Raw genomic sequence first — 19,839 nt, forward strand, 5'->3', positions numbered from 1 at the left:
TAGACTCAGAGGGACTTCCTGGTTCACTGAATCCAGTTCTTTGCTATCACAGGCAACCAGGTCATATGATCTCTTATAAACTTATCAAGCACCATCTTAAAACCAGTTAAGTTTCTTGCCCACGCTACTCCTATTGATCCTCACTCCTCTAATGGTTAGAAACTTAGTCTTCTAATTTCTAATCTAAATTTACTCCTGGTCAGTGTATACCCATTTGTTCTTGTTTCAACATTGTCATTTAGCTTAACTATCTCTTCTCCTTCCCTGAAGTTTGCCCCTGTGATGTATTTATAGAAAGCAGTCATACCTGCTCTCGGCTTTCATTTTGCTAGGCTAAACAAACCAATCTCTTTCACTTTCTTCTCATAAGCTAGGCCCTCCAGTCTCTTGATCATCTTAGTAGCCCTTCTGTGCCTCTGTTCCAAATTTGAATTGATCTTTCTTGAACATGGGTGACCAGAATCAGACACAGTAATCCAGGAATGGTCTTACCGGTGTCTTGGACAATGGCATTAATACTTCCCTATCTCTAGTGGAAATACCTGATACATCCTAGCACTGCATTTGTCTTTTTTGCAGCTATACCGCATTGTTGTGTTTCATACTCACTCACCCTGTGATCAGCTAATACACAAGGTTTTTCTCCTCTGCTGTTGTTTCCAACTAAAGAGCCCCCCATCTTACAGCAGAAATTCTTATTAATCCCTAAACGCATGACTTTACACTTTGTACTACACCTCTACCCTGATATAACGCTGTTCTCGGGAGCCAAAAAATCTTATCGCATTCTAGGTGAAACCACGTTGTATCGAATTTGATTTGATCCACTGGAGCGCGCAGTCCCGTCCCCCCCGGAGCGCTGCTTTTCCGCGTTATATCTTAATTTGTGTTATATTGCGGTAGAGGTGTATTAAATTTCATCCCATTTCTATTACTCTAGTACTCAAGGTCATCCAATTCTTCCTGTAAGATATTCTGATCCTCCTCCAAGTTGACAGTGCTTCCCAACTTTCAGTCATCAGCAAATTTAATTAGCACACTCTTTTGTGTCAGAGTCACTGTTGAAAATAGTAAATAAGATCAGTTCCTGAGGAACTCCACTAGTAACCTCCCTCCAGCCCAATGGCTCCCCTTTCAGCACTACTCATTGTCCTCTCCCATCTGGCCAGTTCCTTACCCACCTTACAATTCTTGTACTAATCCCCATATTCTCCATCGTAACTAATAATTAAGGCTATGTTTTAGTCATGGGTATTTTTAGTAAAAGTCAAGGACAGGTCACTTGCAGTAAGCAAAAAGTCTCTGTGACCTGTCCATGACTTTCACTATATACCCCTAACTAAAACTTGGGAGGAGTCATGGGGTGGCATGGCCCAGGACCCTGTCTGGTGCTTGGAGGAGGAAGGGGCATGTTGCTGGTGCTGGGGTGAGGGGGGAGTTGGTGGGGCTCACAGGCTCCCTACTAGGTTCCATGTGTTCCCACAGTTCCAGCCAGGGAGGCTCCCACTGTTCCTGACAGAAGCACAGGCTTGGTAGGCGCAGCTCCCATTGGCTGGGAACCGCAGCCAATGGGAGCTGTGGGAGCAGGGCCTGCGGGTGCGAGCCCCGTGGCCCCTTTTCCACCTATGCCAATTGGAGCTGGGGAGTCTCCTCCCTCCCGCCCCCGAGGTAAGTGCTCACTCCCTGCCCCTATCCCTGAGCCCCCTCCCACACATCCAAACGGGCTCGAGCAGCCCCTGAACCAGCACCGGCTGCTGCAGAAGTCACGAAGGTCACGGAAAATCACAGAATCCGTGACCTCCATGACAGACTCGCAGTCTTACTAGTAAATTTGTTTGAGCATAAGCTTTCGTGGGCTGCAGCCCACTTTTTCAGATGCATGGAATGGAACATATATTGAGGAGATATATATACACATACAGAGAGCACGAAAAGGTGGGAGTTGTCTTACTAACTCTGAGAGGCCAATTAAGTAAGGAAAAAAAAACTTTTGAAGTGATAATCAAGATAGCCCAGTACAGACAGTTTGATAAGAAGTGTGAGAATAAATTAATCTTACACTTCTTATCAAACTGTCTGTACTGGGCTATCTTGATTATCACTTCAAAAGTTTTTTTTTCCTTACTTAATTGGCCTCTCAGAGTTGGTAAGACAACTCCCACCTTTTCGTGCTCTCTGTATGTGTATATATATATCTCCTCAATATATGTTCCATTCCATGCATCCATAGAAGTGGGCTGCAGCCCACGAAAGCTTATGCTCAAATAAATTTGTTAGTCTCTAAGGTGCCACAAGTACTTCTGTTCTTTTTGCGGATACAGACTAACACGGCTGCTACTCTGAAACTAGTCTTGCTAATAATTTCCCATGTAGCACTATATCAAATGCTTTACTGAAGTCCAGATATATTCAGTCTACAACATTTCCCTTGTCTAGAGAATTATTTACATTATCAAAGAAAGATATTGATCAAATTAGTCTGGCAAAGGGAGTTTTTGCAGCTTTTCAGTGGAGCGCACAGCACTTGGTTCTAGACCTGGAAAACCTTCCGATAATAGAATTTTAAGTCATGACATTTTTATTCATTAAAAAAGCTATATTAGGTTTTAAAACCTCTAAAAATTGCTTACCTTTTTTCTCTGACTCAGCTGTCTGTAGAGCAAACTCATGGTATTAAGGGAGCCACACTTGAAAAACAAAGGGAAAAAGTATGGGCAAAATAGCACCCAGACATTTTTTTAACACTCTAAAAACTTTTTTCAAATATATTTTCTGTTAAGTATGTGACAGGCATAGAATTACACAAACTATGATCAAAGAATGTTATTTGGCTGCAAAGACTAGAGGCATGTCTATACTACAAACTTAAGTCAACATCAGTTAAGTCAACATCCAGCCGCCACAGTAATTAAGTCAGTAGTGCCTGTCCACACCAGTGCACTGTGAGCAGCTATACCACAGTGCAACTCGCCGCAGGAGTCTTTGGGAAGGGCGTGCAATGCCTCCCGGGGGGGCTGGGAACATGGTTTCAATGTCCGATGGTGCAGTTTTCTCCCTCACTCCCCGATTTCAGCTGGGACCCATAATATTTTGCGCCTTTTTTTCGAAAGGCTAGCATAGCCACACATATGCCATATCCCAAGAAGGTTGACCCCTGCTCTGCTGTGCACTATTGTGAGCATTACAAATATCACATGCCTTATCCTGCAGTATTTCCAGAGCTAGGAGGGGAATTGCTGCACGGAACATGGCAATGTCCTTCAAGCAGCCCTGCTGGAAACCATAGAACAAAACAATTCCCAGTTGCTGTTGGCAGTCGTGCAGCAGCTGAATGCAGTGCAGTGCCATTTCTGGTCCTAGGAACCAGGCACTGACTGATGCGATCGCATTGTTATCCAGTTATGGGACAACGACCAGTGGCTGCAGAACTTTTGTATGTTCAAGGCTGCTTGCCAGAAACTGTATGCGGAGCTCTCCCCGGCTCTGCACTAAAAGGAGACCTGCTCTGACACTGGAAAAGCGAGTGGTGAACTCTGTGGAGAAGCTTGCAGTGCCAGATTGCTACTGATCAGTGGGGGAATCAATGTGGAGCTGGTCAATCCAAGCAGGGCCATTAATTGCCTTTTGCTCAGAAGGGTAGTGACTCTGAGCAATGTGCAGGAAATACTGGATGGTTTGGCCGTAATGGGGTTCCCTAACTGCGGTGGGGCGATAGATGGCACACATATCCCTATCTTGGCACCAGACCACCTTGCCAAAGAATACATAAACAAAAAGGGATTCTTTTCAATGGTGCTGCAAGCACTGGTGGATCATTGGGGTGTGTTACCAACATCAAGGTGGGATGGTCCGGGAAGGGGCATGCACACACACATCTTTAAGAACACTTGTCTGTTCAGAAAGCTGCAAGCAGGGACTTTCTTTCTGGAACACAAAATAACCATTGGTGACGTTGAAATGCCAATAGTGATCCTGGGAGACCCTGCCTACCACTTACTCCCATGGTTCATGAAGTCAGACACCTGGACAGCAGCAAGGATCGCTCAGCAATTGGCTCAACAAGTGCAGAATGGTGGTTGAATGTGTCTTTGGCCTTTAAAGAGTTGCTGGCACAATTTGCTCACTAGACCTCATTGAAAGTAATATCCCCAGGGTTCTAGCTCCTTGCTGTGTGCTCAGTAATATCTGTGAGGCAAAGTTTCCACAGGAGGGAGGCTGCTAATTTTGAGCAGCCAGATACCACGGCTATAAGATCAGCTATGCAGGAGGTGCTGTGGGGGAGGGAGAGGAGTGGGAACAGGGCACGCTTGGGGGCGGGGGTGGAACTAGGCAGGAAGAGAGGTGGTGGGGGCAAAGCAGGGGTGGGAAGAGGTAGGGTGGAGTTAGGGCTTGGGGCGAAACTGTGATTGAACACCCCCTGGGGCAAGAAGGAAGCCAGCACCTGTGCCTAATACCACAACTTCATGTATTTTGTAGGTTTGTAAATTAAAGTACTTTCCTATATTTATAAGAAGGTACCTTTCATTAAAAATCTATTTAAAATATGCTGGATTGTTTCTATTTACAAAGTCACATTCTATAGTAGTAATCTGATGGATCTGGGGATTTTTCAGAAAAGATCTCTGGACCTATGTTTAAAGCAAATACAATATACTGAATGCTTCAGGTTGAAGGAATTAAATATACGGCTTATTCATTTCTGAAATATATGATTATTCCCTTAAACCAGGCACACTTTGGGAGGGCTGAACATAGGTAGTCAGCTCTTTCTTGTCTTTGTATTTTATTTATTTATGTTTTTCAAAAATATTTTCTAAAATAGATGAGAAGTGAAGGCCTTTGATTTCATATTTAAACATGCTGGTATTGATGCTGTTGATAGAAAATCCTGGTAAAGAGAGGATAATCCTTTGTGTGAACATTCCTTTCTGGAAGGAGTAATTTTCCACTTTTCCCAAGACTTAGGTTTCTGTAGCAATTAATTTGAAAAGCTTTTCTGTCTGAAGTTGCATTGTCTCATGCTATGAACTTTAGTTAAAATTTGTATAATATTTGGAGTACTTGACATTTGATTTGTTGGAAAAAGTGAGAATTCTGGATTAATTTAAAATATTTAACAGAATGTATGATTTATCATGAGTTATAGTGCCACTTATTCAAAGTTCACAGAAATATTTGCACAAGTGTTGTGGTTCCCAAAGTCTCCTGTTGAAAATGCATGAGAAGCACAGAAAATCCCACAACCTCTCTAAACTTTCCCATGATATCCTGTACATTTTGAATGGATGGCACTGTCTTCAGGAAATTTTTTTTTTTTTTAAATAGTTTGTTTGCTAAACTTGTACATAAAACACTGAGGGGCTTGTAGTTTAGCACAGATATTTTAACCATGTTATTGAATATAGGCTGTTGGATTCAATTATGTTGAACACTAACAAAGTAGCACACAATTGCAGTATTCTATTTCCTTTTGATTTCAGCTTTATGACAAAATTAACACAAAATCTTCACCGCAAATCAGGAATCCTCCAAGTGATGCTGTACAGAGAGCCAAAGAGGTAAGTGATTTTGAAATGCATTTTAGACTTTCAGACTTTTATTTTGTTTGTTTAATGTAAAATTCTTTCATCATCATACAGTGCCGATGCTCTACTCTGGCTCCTAAAGTTGACTGACTGAAAATGTTTTTACCCTTGGTTATATGGCATACTTTGTAAATGTATCATTTCCCAGACTGTAAGGAATGTTTTCATTATGAAGCCTCATCATATAATCTCTGACTTGTCAGTAGGGATATAAAAAAGAGGAGCTTTGTCCTTGGACAAGTGTGCTTATTTGCATATATTTTATATTTGATGGGTTTGAATGCAGCAAAAGTTTGAAGCTTCTATAATTTCTCAAATAACACTTTTCTTTAGAAATGTCTATTAATCTAATCCAGATTTGCTTGCTTTTTACTGCATCCATCTGCAAGAGAAAGTTAGTTTAATGCCAAAAAGGGGGGAGGAGGGAAGTCAGATCAGAGCAGTAGGACATATGACTCAAAATGGCCAAAACCAATAAAAACAGTTACTTCACTTTTATGCCTGTTAAACTTAGGGCAAATTCTAAATTCAGAATTGTGATCTGTAGTGCCAGTCAAAAATAAGCATTTAGTTGTTTAGCATATGATGGCTGAAAAACATTGCTTACAGTAATGCTAAAATTCAAATGAGAAAAGACATTTTGACTCACAATATGTAATAACTGAAGTCACACTGACATTTCCCCGGAAAGTTTCTCTCCTGATTCCCTAACTACTTTTTATTGAAACATGTCTTTGTACCAGATTGGCAAACTTTAACAGCCCAAGCGAACCTTCTGAGCAGCCCTCACAATTTTACCCGGTCTTTTATGTCTTTGTCCATCTAAATCTATCCCTTCTCCCACTTCCCCACATCCGTCTTATATACCTTCCATCAAATCACTCTTATCCAGCCACACTCGTGCTTCTCTGGAACCCTATGGAGTAGATTGGAGGCTGCTGGTTCCTTGCCCCAAGAAATATCAGTGTGGCACAGCCGAGTCTGGAAGGTTACCTGCTCCTAGAGCCACTACGGGCCAGGAGCCTCTCAGAGGAGACTGTGCTTGCAGCTACAGGTAGAGAAAAGGAGGTAGAGGGCCCACAAAGAGGCACCCCTACCAACTCTGTAGAGAGCATTACTCAACCTCCCTACAGCAGTGAAGAAGTGGTGAGCGTGTTTCCTGCAGGGGTTCAGACAGAGTGCACCTGTGTAGGGGGTGCTGGCCATACAGTACAGTGCAGGCGCAGGGGTTCTCCCTTTGTTAGAGAGAGCAGACCGGTCCACTAACAAATGTCTATGAGCCTTGTAGCACATTTTATACCTGAATGCCTTTGTGACCGGGGTGCGGGCCACACTGCGGTTGCTCAATTAGGGAAAACTGCAAAGAATGGGAAAGACAATCCCCAAAACTGGTGAGTGTTCCAATACTTAGATTTACCAAGCCAGCACTAAACAGCTTCTGCAGTACCTTACTGGTTACAGAGAAACCAAAACGCAGTTCCCTTAAAAGCAACCCATCCTTTGAGCTTCCTCCCAGACAGCCAAGTCAAATGTAAAAGTTCTACCAATCCCAAAGGATCGGACACATTATCTCTCAGGGTAATAAATATGTCAGATCTTACCCAAATACAGACTTACATCAAATTCTTATTAACTAAAATAAAATTTATTTTAAAAAAAATGAGTGTGAGAGTATTGGTCAAAAGATCATTATACATACAGACATGAGTACAATTCTGAGATCAGTTTCATAGTAGAGATGGTGAGCTTTGAAGTTGCAAAGAGATCTTAGAATTAGTCCATAGTTTCAGTCCAGTGTTTCATATCCAAGGCAATCCAGATGGGACTGGAGATCTCAGTCTTATGACTCAAACTTCCCCTGAAATAAAGCTCAGGCAGATCCAAGATGAAAGGATCAGGTCCCAAGAGTCCTTTATACAGTTTTCTGCTAGGTTATGATAGCCTCTTCACAGCAGGTGTTCCTTGGGTGAAGAATAGCATCTTTGAAGTAGAACTACCTGGTCTTTATGCATACTCAAGTAACTACACCTCTACTCCGATATAACGCTACCCAATATAACATGAATTCGGATAAAACGCAATAAAGCAGCGCTCGGGGGGTGTGGGGGTTGCGCATTCCGGCGGATCAAAGCAAGTTCGATATAACATGGTTTCACCTATAACACAGTATGATTTTTTGGCTCCCAAGGACAGTGTTATATTGGGGTAGAGGTGTAGTTGCATTCATCAGCATAAGGTAATTATCCATTAAGCAGTTTATAAACAGTTAACCACAAACCTTAAAATGAAATATAGACAATGATATTATCACACTTAAGTTTCATCTAAATGTTAATATTTCCTTTTGACCTCTGAATCAATAGCTAAAATAATACACAGGAACTGTCTATTTACGTGGTTAACATCTAACAAGATACAAGTAAACGCATATAATTAGTATTACCTCCAATTCTCTAACAATACAGGATTGCATTTCAAAACTCTAGTCTAGTTAACATAACTAGGTTAACTATTTCTAAGGAATAGTCCTAATTACCATTTATATACTTTTCTAATATGTCTTTAAAGGTGGAATCTGCAAGCTGTTTAGCCCTTTCTAGCCATGTCTCAAAGCTTTCAAATACCTTTAGTGATCACATTTTGGGTTCTCAGTATTTCCCTACAAAACCAATACAGGTTGGCAAAAATGCCCCTACACAAACAATACATGAGGGCAATAAAGTATGCTGTGCAAAAATCAGACTGGGTTGGGAAATTACTAGTAGTTGCACAAAGGTAGATGTGTGAAGAAATACTTCCTTTTGTTTGTTTTAAACTTGCTGCTTATTAATTTCATGTGATGACCCTTAGTTCGTGTGTTATGAGAAGGAGTAAATAACACGTCCTTATTTATTTTCTCCACACCAGTCATGATTTTATAAATCTCTATCATATCCCCCCTTAGTCATCTCTTTTCCAAGCTGAAAAGTCCCAGTCTTATTAATCTCTCCTCATATGGAAGCTATTCCATACCCCTAATCATTTTTGTTGTCCTTTTCTGTACCTTGTCCAATTCTAGTATATGTTTTTTTTGAGATGGGGCGACTACATCTGCATACAATATTCAAGATGTGAGCATACCATGGATTTATATAAAGACAGTATGATATTTTCTGTCTTATTGTCTATCCTTTTCGTAAAGATTCCCAACATTCTGTTAGCTTTTTTGACTGAGGAAGTCTTCCATCATCATCTTTCCTAATTACTAACAAGGAGAATCTCCTCTCCCCTACAGCCCACTGCACCCTATCCACCATCTGCTGGGTAGGAGAATGTCTACTTGCATTCTCTGTTACCAAACCGAATCTCTTCCTTTCACCAGCTGCCAGGAGGAAGAGTGCTCTTTCCTTCTAGTTGCTGAGAACGATGGTTTTCTTTTCCCTTTTCAGTCCCTCTGTGAGCAAGAAGAGAGGGTCTTTTCTTGCTTTCTCAGATACCAAGAAGCAGACAACTCCCCATAGGGTCTGTGTCCCATCTTGCTTTCTTAAGGGAGGAAGAATAGTCTTGGGGTTAAGGTGCTAGACTGGGATTCAAGAGATCTGCATTCGGTTCCTGGCTTTGCCACAGACTTCCTGTATGACTTTGGACAAACCAATTAATCTTTCTGTGCCTCAGTTCCCCGTCTATAAAATGGGGATAATAATTTCCCTAACTCACAAGGGTATTGTGAGAATGAATCCATTAATGTTTGTGAGGTGCTCAGATTCTATGTTGGTGGGATCCAAACACATACCTCAGTATAGATAGATTGATAATACAGCAGGTTTCCACTATTGAAATTGAGGCACAAAAAGTAGAAGTGTTTTGACCCAGGTCTAGATTAGAATGAGGATTAAAGAATCAACTGGTAGGTAGTAATGATAGCTGATATTAAATATCGAAACTGTCAAATAACTCATGAGTACTATAAAAATTATTGTACGTATAAAATACCATACCAGATAAAGTGTTAGGTTTTTGATTTTGTAGTGTTAGTATAATTGATATTGGAGGAATTAAGGCAGATCTATTTTACTGTAAAGGGACAGACTTTCAAAAGGTGGCTTCCCTTTTTCTGGTACAGTTTGTTGCTGCAGTTTTATGTGAATTATTTTTTGGCGCAGAATTACAGTCAGCTGGATATTTAAATAACTGACCTGCAAGTGTAATTAAGTTCTTAGATGGTCAAGTATTCTAAATTGCATACACCAGGATTTCTCAAACAGAGGTCGCCACTTGTGTAGGGAAAGCCCCTGGCGGGCCAAGCCAGTGTGTTTACCTGCCCCGTCCGCAGGTCCAGCCGATCGCGGCTCCCACTGGCCACGGATCGCTGCTCCGGGCCAAAGGGAGCTTCTGGAAGTGGCACAGGCCAAGGGACTTACTGCCTGCAGCTTCCTGCAGCTTCCATTGGCCCGGAGCAGCAATCCATGGCCAGTAGGATCTGTGATCCGACGGACCTGCGGATGGGGCAGGTAAACACACTTGGCCTGGCCTGGCTCGCCAGCAAGCGGCGACCCCTGTTTGAGAAACCCTGGCATACACAGATAACTATAGGAGTAAACTTTTGCATGCACTTATTTGCGCTTGCAATTTTGCAGACGCTGTAAAGTTGAGGCTGAAAGTTTAGCCCAATATTAATGTTTTAAATAGATAATTACCACAGGATGAAGGCTTCTGTGCAATTTAAAATATATCACATGAAAACAATTCAGTATTTCTTTCCCAAATTATATGTTTTACCAATTTTGATCTTATATACCTTAAAAACAAGCAAATTATCCCTCATCAGGCACTAAAAGAACCTTTGCAGGCACCAAATTAATCATTTTGCAATTACTTAGAAAAAAGAATGGGAAGCTTATCAGTGTCTGAATTCCTTTAATATTGTTAATTCCAGGATGGTTCGCACGTCTGTTTTTAGCACAGAAAAATAAACATACTGAGAGAGTTAAGGCAGCAACTCAAGTGTGGAAATAAGACTTAAATGTGCATTTCAGAAGGTTCTAGAGAGTATGGAATCTATTCTCCTTTTAAGTCCTGTGTGGTTTATACATGTAACTACAACCTACCAGGGCCGGCCTTATGGATATGCAACATGGGCAATCGATTGGTCAGGGCTGCTGTCCAAGTGCCACAAGCTGTCCGGCCTGGTTTGAGTGCAGACGAGCCAGGGGACTGGAACCCCTGGCCAGCCAGGCCAGGAGAGCGGGCAGGGCTACCTATTGCCACCAGCCTGGCGGAGAGGCACAGGCAGCTGGGCTTGCCCCTGCAGACCCAGTAGGCCAGCCCTTGGGTCTCCCCTTTCCTCAGGCTCTCCTCCTGTTAGACAGTTGTGGGGGCATGGCCAGGGGAGCCCCAAGGCTCAGAAACTCCTCCCTGTGCAGCCCGGCTGGGCTCTGGGTCCAGGAGCTGCATCCCACACGGCTGGGTTCTGGGGCTGCACCGTGCACCCCACGCTGCTGGTCTCAAACTGAAACAAAGGGTGCCAAAATACGAGTTCACTCAGGGCGCCATTTTCCTACAGACAGCCCTGCAACCTACAATCCACCAGTAAGTGAAAGCACATGTAAAAATGTGCAAATAGTCAGAATAACTTATTCAGCCCACAATAAGTATACTGGCTCATGCCCGTGTGACAAAATTGAGTTGTATATCTTGCACGTTCAACCATGAGACCTAAAATGCAGCTTTAGCAGAATGCTGGAGTTTAAAAATGCACCCTGTTTACCTTTCTGTGGAAAGATGAGAGAGAGTGATTTGAGGAGGAGATCCTATCCTGAGTGGTGGGAGGGAGTATTTGTGCCAACCACATTGCTCTGCAGAATTTCCTACCAATTAATCTCTGGAGCCGCTGCCAGAAGCAGAGTGCTCTGTTTCCGCCATCCAAACAGCTGACTGTTGAGAATAAAATTAAAAATATCAGACTGTAAGGGACTGAGTAAAAATACATTTCCTTTTTTGCCCTAGTCATGAGATGAAATGCTCTTTTCTTTTTATAGAATCATGAGTTTTGTGGTGGTATAACAGATGGACCATCTACGGTTCATATTTTTAACCATTTAATTTGCAGAAACAGTGTTTTAATCTGGATAATTCAAGATTTTGTACATGTTTTTAATTCTATTTTAATATTTCTTAGCCCCTATTCAGGCATGGAAACAGAGGTTGATACGAGCGACTTATATAGTTGCTGGTTAACACTTTACTTTTGCAGTTGCAATAATAACCTTTTAAAGAATATTTTCAGTTTGAGAAGAGACACTGCTTTCTTGAAATCTGTTCTTTCATTAGCAAAGAGAGACATCAATATGTGATATTTTATTCTTTTTTAAAAAAGTTCCCATTCTCAAAGACCCTTTACTGTCATAACCCATTGATTGTGTTGGTGCTACAGGGATTATGGCCAACCTGAGTAAAGTATGCTTTTTACACTTTTGTGACAGAATAGAGAGCAGTTAGCTTTACTGACATTTGTGCTGTTTGTTTTGCAGGTATTGGAAGAAATTTCATGTTACCCAGAGAACAATGATGCAAAAGAGCTAAAACGTATTTTAACACAACCTCATTTCATGGTAAGCAAATACTGCTTTGGCTGTTCTTAAACACATTCCTCATGGAACATCAGCCAAGAATATACTACCTAAAGCCTATAAGCAACAAAACAAAAGTATAGTTAACTGCACACAGATATATATTTAATCAGCATTTCTAATATGCTAAGCTAGCACAGCAGCTGATATTGTTATGGGGCTGATGCATAATGCTTGCTACACTGAGGGACCATTGTTTGTTTGCTGCTTGTCATGAGAATTGCAGCTTGCACACAGAGCTATTTTGCAGGTTTGAGCTCATCAGATAAGGGTGTTATTCCTTAAAATGTTTGTTTTTTAAAAGAAAATATAAGAGAAACTAGTAAGAAAAATCTAAAGAGACTGACAATAAAGGTAACTCAAATCTAACAGACATCAGTAGCATTGAGTGAACCTTTTGTGACACAGTCACAAAGCAATGGAACTGTTCATTACGAAATCTTACAAAAATAGGGTAGGATGGAATCCTTTTTTAAACAAAATCAGTTAATGTTATTAACAGTTACTTTCTTTGGCTCAATAGCCTGTTAAAACTATTTCACCCAGCCTAGTAGCTCTGTGGTTTGTCCTTCATACTACCACGTGAGTAATCTAGGTTAGATTCCCAGTTCCAGGAACTTGTTTTGGGAGCTGACTGGGATATAAAATGGAGAAAGGAACCTGTGGATCCCAGGAAGACATGGTGAGGATCCTCCTTTCTTCCAAACCGGTGTTGGGCAAAAATGTGTTTATTCACTTTTAGAATGTTTCCTATATTTAAATCTAGATTGAGGTGAGTCAGACGGGTGGTACAGTTCACTAAATGTGGCATTTTGTACCTAAGATAAACTATCTGGTATATTTCACATGTTTTTATTTTGGGGGCAGTGATGGCCTTACGTTCAGTGGTCTGAGCACCCAAACCTCTCTCTGAAATCACTGTGTAAGTCTCTAACTCAAAGAATGAATATAAGGCATTCCCAAGATTTTGCCCAGCTGAGGGCTGAATTGGCATTTTGCAAAAAAAACCACCACCACAAAGCCAACCAGAAAACAGTACCAGATTTTCATAAAATAAAGCAAATTGCAACCACCTTAATTTAATAGGCAGATGAAGCCTGCAAAGGCTACAGGTTACAGCATGTAGCATTCCAGCTGGATTCTTTGAAGATCAGAGTAGTTCTGTACCTCAGCTGCTTGGTGTGCCATTTGCCTGATGGCGATACCCACTCTGATAATGGTAGCAAAACCAGCTCTGCTTTAGTAGAGACGGTTGTTTACAATAGAAAAAATGAGACATTATGACTGCCATGCTTATTGTGGGAAGGGAAGGAAGCAGTAAAAATAAGAATGGTACTGACTATTGCCCAGCTTCTCTGCTAAGTGGCTTATCCTGATTCAACTTTTTTTTCCCCCATGTAATACGTATCTTGGATTTACTGCAAAGACATCAGAAGTAAAAGCAGACAGAAGTCAATAATGTATGTGATTAGATGGCAGTTTGAAAGGCTAGCTGATCTGCTTTTATGTGCACACCGTTTTCAAAGTAATCCCCAAATAATAATCTATTAAAGATTTTCATATTGAGTCAAATGACAGGCAAAGTGTTATGCATCAGAAAACTACTTTTATATAAAAAATAATTAAGCTAAAGTGCTCATAGACATTTTTTAAGACCAGCTGTCAGAAAACTCTTGCAACAATTCTTTTTAATATGTTTTTGATGTGGAATAAAAGACTGATTTCCCTTTTAAAGTGTTTAAATTATATTGATGGGTGGTTATTTCTAAGCAAAAAGAAGCTGTAAAAAATCTTCATTGCAAAAATGAAATACTTACTCTTTATTTGTGAAAAATGTGAATCCTTCTCCCGCAGTTTAGGACATCAAGATAAATGAGCTAAACACGTAGGCACCTCATCTGTGTCCCAGTGGACATTAGTCAGTAGACCTCACAGGGTACTGAGCAGAAATTGTTTGAACTAGATGTAATTCATTAATTAGATAGCCAGAATCTGTAATTTTAGTCTCTGCTTTATGCTTTTGTACCTGCCTTTTGGTTTTAATTTATAGATAATTCTCTATTTCCTGAGAATTTTAAAGAGTTACTGTAAACAAATATGGTATACTCTCTGACTAATGATATTAAAACACATTAACAGAGACAAGTTATTAATCCTAAAAAATACAATCCAGTGAATCATTTTGGGGCTAATGACCTTATAAAGGAAATCATTTGACGTATAATTGACACCCTGCCATGCTTCACTGACACTTGAAAACTCCATTATGTAATGGTGGAGTGAGAGAACAAAATATTTGCCAACATATTAATTATTAACACTGTATGCAAGCAATGTAAGTAGAAAAAACAGTACAATGTGTTATACTGACAGCCTATTTTCAGCATGCCGTTAGAAAGCTTAGTAAAATAAAATATATTCTAGTTGCTATATCATTGCAGTCTAATGCACTGAGAGTTAGGACACATGGTTTAGTCAGTAGGATCACATGTCTTAAGCTAGTGTGTACTTAGGTTGTAAGGTTTAGGCTTGTAAGCTTCATTATCTGAGGAATGTGATACCAGAATCCATAATTTTTAACAGAGACCAAAAACTAAGATAGCAGAGGCAAGTGAAAACAGCATAGATGGTGCTGAACATGAGTGCCCCTGGTTAAACCAAATATTTTTCTAACTTCTGGCAATCAGTCACGCAGTAAAGTTTTTTTACTTAATGCTCAATAAGGCCCAATCCTGAAAAGACTTATGTTCATGCTTAACTATTAACACTGAGCATTCTGTGTGGGTCATTCATTTTAAAGAATCTTTTATTTCAACCAAGAGCCACTGCTGCAGAGTAAAAGTCCCCAGGCAGAAGTTGCTGCACTTCAGAACATCACTTTCTCTTTGTTTTTCTAAGAAAGCAAAATCATTTCATGTACTTAATACAGAGGCAGCTGGCTGTAGATGGCTACTTTATACAACTTTTGTCAAAAGTTAACAAAAAAATTGTCTAAAACTCATTCAAATACATTTCCACGTTCATTGCCAAGGGACTCTTGTGGGTCTGCTCAAAAATAATTTCTTTGAAATGGCTCTCCAGCAGGACAGACACTTGCTAATCTCTGAAATGGTTCCTAAACTAATCACTTCCTAGAATGCTTACATTTATCTGGTTGTATTTTTTACTGTATATGCATTAGTGTGTTTTTAAGTATGGTACATTATTACTTGCAGGAAGTTCAGGCTCAAAGTTAGCCTTTCATATTTCTCATTCTGGGAGTTTTTAAAATGTTTGTTTAACCATTGCCTGCCCAATGATTACAAATGAGATAATTCAGCTACTGCATAATTGGAGCCTGTTTGAATTTTCTTAAAATGTGGATATAAATTTTTTAAAATATAACCAGATAAATGTTGGTTTTAAATGTATGCTTTCTAGGAAGTGATTAGTTTAGGAATCATTTCAGGGATTAGCAAGTGTCTGTTCTGCTGGAGAGTCATTTCAAAAAGATTATTTTCTTTGTGCCACTATAACAGTAAATGTGAACAGCGGTGATATCTGCAAACTGGACTGTTCTTTTGCATCTATTCATGTGGCAACATTTGAAATGTTTTCTCGCACAGGGGGGTTTTGCATTTTATATATTTAGGTATTTATAGTGCATCCTATGTATCTTCCTTCATTGTTCCTTGCAGTGAATGATACAGAAATGTAGTGGGAAACAGCATTTATAACTTCTGCCACAGTACTTAGAATTCTTTCGGGACCCATATGGTCCACAAAGGGAAAAGAGCCAGGAAAACATGACCATACTGTAACAATAAACGATAACAGAGGAAATTGTGTAGTTTAAAGGGAAACTATGCTTTAGATTAAATATTTCGGTGAAATTCAGTTTAGTGCAATACAGAAATAGGTGTTCTCACAATTGTATTATCTGTGTATGTTTATGGAGGCACAGATGTAAATCATCAAATATAGTAACAAACCTTGCAAATATTTATCATCATTTATTTTGCCTACACACAAGTGTTGTATTAATCCAGTCATTAAAAGCTAATTGTTCAAATCAGATACAATTATGTTATGATGTTTTGGTTTAATGTTGCTTTATAAAACAGAAATATATCACTGGGAATCTTGTTAAGAAAAGGCATTGTTAGGGGCAGGGCATATAACGGACACAATCAGATGTGATGAGAGATGACTCTACTTGTTGATATGCCTGAACAAATATTTCACCCTTAGAACAGAGGATAGAAAGCAATCCTTTACTAATTGGGTTCAGGAAACCATAGCAGACTGTTCTGTTAAAGATCATCTATGCACAAAGTCAAGAATACACCCAAAAACACTCTCTAGAAAGACAAAACAAATGCCAACTTGCACATAAGATACGTTTTGGCTCCTATTCAGGGCTGCTTGTGACACACAGTCAAGGAGTTTGTGGGGATAAAAATGAAAAAGAGAATCTGGTCTTGTCAGTTACCAAATTAAGCTAACTAGATATGTCACATACAAGGCAGCTTAAGAGTAACCACACCCCTCTTTGCACCAGTTTAACTAAATCAATTTAAAAACCAATTTTAGTTAAATTGATTCAACTTCTGTGTATAGTCAAGATCTCTGTAAATCTAGATAAAATGAACAGTCACGTCAGGTATGGACACTGACGAAATATCTGGAAGTATGAGCCCATTGTTAGAGTTTAAAAAGTTAATAACAGAAACAGATGCCATTAAATATTTAATTAAAAATAGTGTTTGGACTGGCAGTAGGTTTGAAATGTTAGAAAAATCTGAGAATTAGGATCTTCCTGTTTTGAGTATCTTGAGCGATAGGAGCTACATACCCCCATCTCTCGAGATACTCTAAACAGGACAGCATCAGCTCCATAGAAAGCCAAATTCCCCAAATTAGTTTTAAAATTAAGGAAGGTGCCTTAAAAGTTTATAAATCCTCTTTTATAGTATATAGTGCATGTTAAAAGTGGTGTGGCCTTTCAGAAACAAGTGCAGAATTTTGTAGGTAACCATAAAATCCCATCTATAATCTTGGAGTCACTCCTGAGAAACAAGTTTCGCATGGATGCCCTTTCTAAAACCTATTTAAATACAGAATATTCAAATGAACTTTTGTAATCAAAAATTAAACAGCCACAGGGACTCATTCATCTGTTTAAAATAAATCAGACATGCTAAACTCAAGCTGTGTGATTCATAGGTCTTTCAACATGCAAGTCATGGGTCTCTACATTTTTACAGTGGTAGCACTACATGCTTACCTACAGAGTAGTGTGGCCAGTCTGATGCAGAGTTCTATAGAGTACCAGACACTGTAAGGAGCAGGCTTGCTTTTTCAACCCTGATTCCGGCAGCACAAGCCCTGTGGGAAAGTAATCCTTCTCTCCAATCTTCGACAACCTTTGGGATGATATAGGAGCAGCATTGATTGGTTCAGTTGTAAATCCTGTCCAGGCTTTTGACAGAAGGTTGTTTATAATACAGGTTCTTAAAGACTGGTAAGGTCAAAAAAGCAAACGTGAAATAGAGGGACTCTTCGAGGCCCTGAAACCAGGGTCCCCAACGTGGTGCCCGTAGGCGCCATGGCGCCTGCCGGGGCACCTATGTACGCCCGCATACTGGCCAGCAGACAAGCATCCACTGAATGCCGCCGATGAGCAGCGTCATCAAGAGGCTTCGCTGCCGAAATGCCACTGAAAAGTGATGTCACTAAGAGGCGTCGCTGCTGAAATGCCGCTGATTTTCAGCGGCATTTCAGCAGCGACACCTCTTGACGTTGTCGCTTCTCGGGGCATTTCAGCGGATGCTTGTCCGCCAGGCACAATCCTCAGTGGCTCGTTGTCCGGCGCCCACCACCCGGAAAAGGTTGAGGACCACTGCCCTGAGAGATCCCCACGGGAAAAAGAGAGAGAAGAGGGATGTCGTGCATGTAAAAACCTGATACTGAATGTTCTTCAAGTACTTGAGAAATTTTTATATTTTATCTAGATTATATCTCCTGGTAACATATTACACTTTTCACAGTTAGATATTCTAACTGTCTTTGATGCTGCCTTTATAAATAACTAGAAGGGTAATTGATATGCTTATCAAGTACATTTTGATAAATTTAATCAACTGTATGTGATACTGTACAATATATCAGGAAATGTAGAGAAAAACTGATGAATTAGTACTTGAAGGTGATTTTTATCAGATGTCACAAACCAAACGGGATTGTGCTGCACCAGTTCTCTGTGGGAGAGGAATAAAAAAACATGGTGTTTAAGAAAGTAGTCATGTTAGCAATTGAGTAAGGCCATGCATCTTGCCCTCTGAGTCAATATAGAACTAGTTTCTCAGCATAGTGTTAAAGGACACTGTGCCAGACGTTGGAGGGGTTGTTCTCAGAATATATGTAAAATAGAGATGGAAAAAACTTGGAGTCAAGGTGCTAAACTCAAGGGTCTTGGCCAAATTCTATCTTGAAGTATTATCCTAAATACCTTGCATTTTTCTCTTTCAGTTTCAAATGAATATATTGGTCATATTCACTTTCTATTGTAATTGTCTTATAGTGTTACTGTTTGTAGTCAAGAGTTGCCTATTTCCATCCCAAAACTCACTTTCATTTCAGTGTTGGAAGAAGTGATACCTGTACATGTGTATGGCTAAGCTTTTCAGAACTGTGTGCCTAAAGTAAGGTGCCCACACATGGAACTAAAAGCCCAAATAAAAGTAGGCTGATTTCAAAATTTGCTGAACACCTGCACTTCCTACCGATTTCAGTGAGACTTTTGGATGCTGAGGACTTCTGAAAATGAAGTCATTTACCTTTAGGTAGATGAGTGAAGAGCCTAATTTAAGCACCCAAATTTACACACACATATTGTAGTTTTATAAAATGAATATTGTGTTTAGGAATCCTTCAAGGTAAAAGGCCTTATATAAATGTAAGAAAGTAATATCATGGGCATGCTCTAGCTTCTGGGGGAAATATTAAACCTTCTGTCAGGAATGAGAAAACGCACCAGAGATTATGGAAATCTGATTACTTCTGTAACCTCCTGTAGGCCTTACTTCAAACTCATGATGTAGTGGCACATGAAGTTTACAGTGACGAAGCTTTGAGAGTTACGCCTCCACCCACCTCTCCATACTTAAACGGAGATTCTCCAGAGAGCGCCAACGGTGACATGGATATGGAGAACGTAACAAGAGTCCGACTGGTACAGTTCCAGAAGAACACAGATGAACCAATGGTATGTAGGCAACAGTACTGTTCTCTTAACTCTGTAAAGAGAAAGAGGTGACAAACTATCTTAGTAGTTTCAAACCACAGCCTTTATACACAAAAGTTGTTCTGCTTTAACTGTCTGAGTATAGTTGAAGTGTGGTACAACCAACATTATGTGGACACGGTAAAACCAGTTGAAAAGTGCTTATGCCAGTATAGCTTATTCCCGTATGGAAAATGAAATAAACTGTATTGGTGTAGTTACATAAACGTTAGATGCTGTACTGGTATATGTATTCTGATAAAAACAAATCACACCTCTAACTGAAATCATAGAATCATAGAATATCAGGGTTGGAAGGGACTTCAGGAGGTCATATAGTCCAACCCCCTGCTCAAGGCAGGACCAATTCCCAGACAGATTT

General features: G+C 40.1%; 1 protein-coding gene across 16 annotated transcripts in view; it reads left to right on the forward strand.

Moving 5' to 3' along the window:
• The window catches only part of CASK (calcium/calmodulin dependent serine protein kinase), a 410,527-nt gene that overhangs the window by 338,776 nt on the left and 51,912 nt on the right, over positions 1-19,839 (forward strand). For all 16 annotated transcript variants that reach the window (XM_050936496.1, XM_050936500.1, XM_050936495.1 and 13 more), the window contains 3 exons: positions 5,481-5,558; positions 12,095-12,175; positions 19,251-19,439. In XM_050936496.1, the coding sequence (XP_050792453.1) occupies positions 5,481-5,558; positions 12,095-12,175; positions 19,251-19,439 (348 nt within the window). The remainder of the gene's footprint in view (positions 1-5,480; positions 5,559-12,094; positions 12,176-19,250; positions 19,440-19,839) is intronic.

This window comes from Gopherus flavomarginatus, chromosome 1 (assembly GCF_025201925.1).
Source record: "Gopherus flavomarginatus isolate rGopFla2 chromosome 1, rGopFla2.mat.asm, whole genome shotgun sequence".
Lineage (NCBI taxonomy): Eukaryota > Metazoa > Chordata > Testudines > Testudinidae > Gopherus > Gopherus flavomarginatus.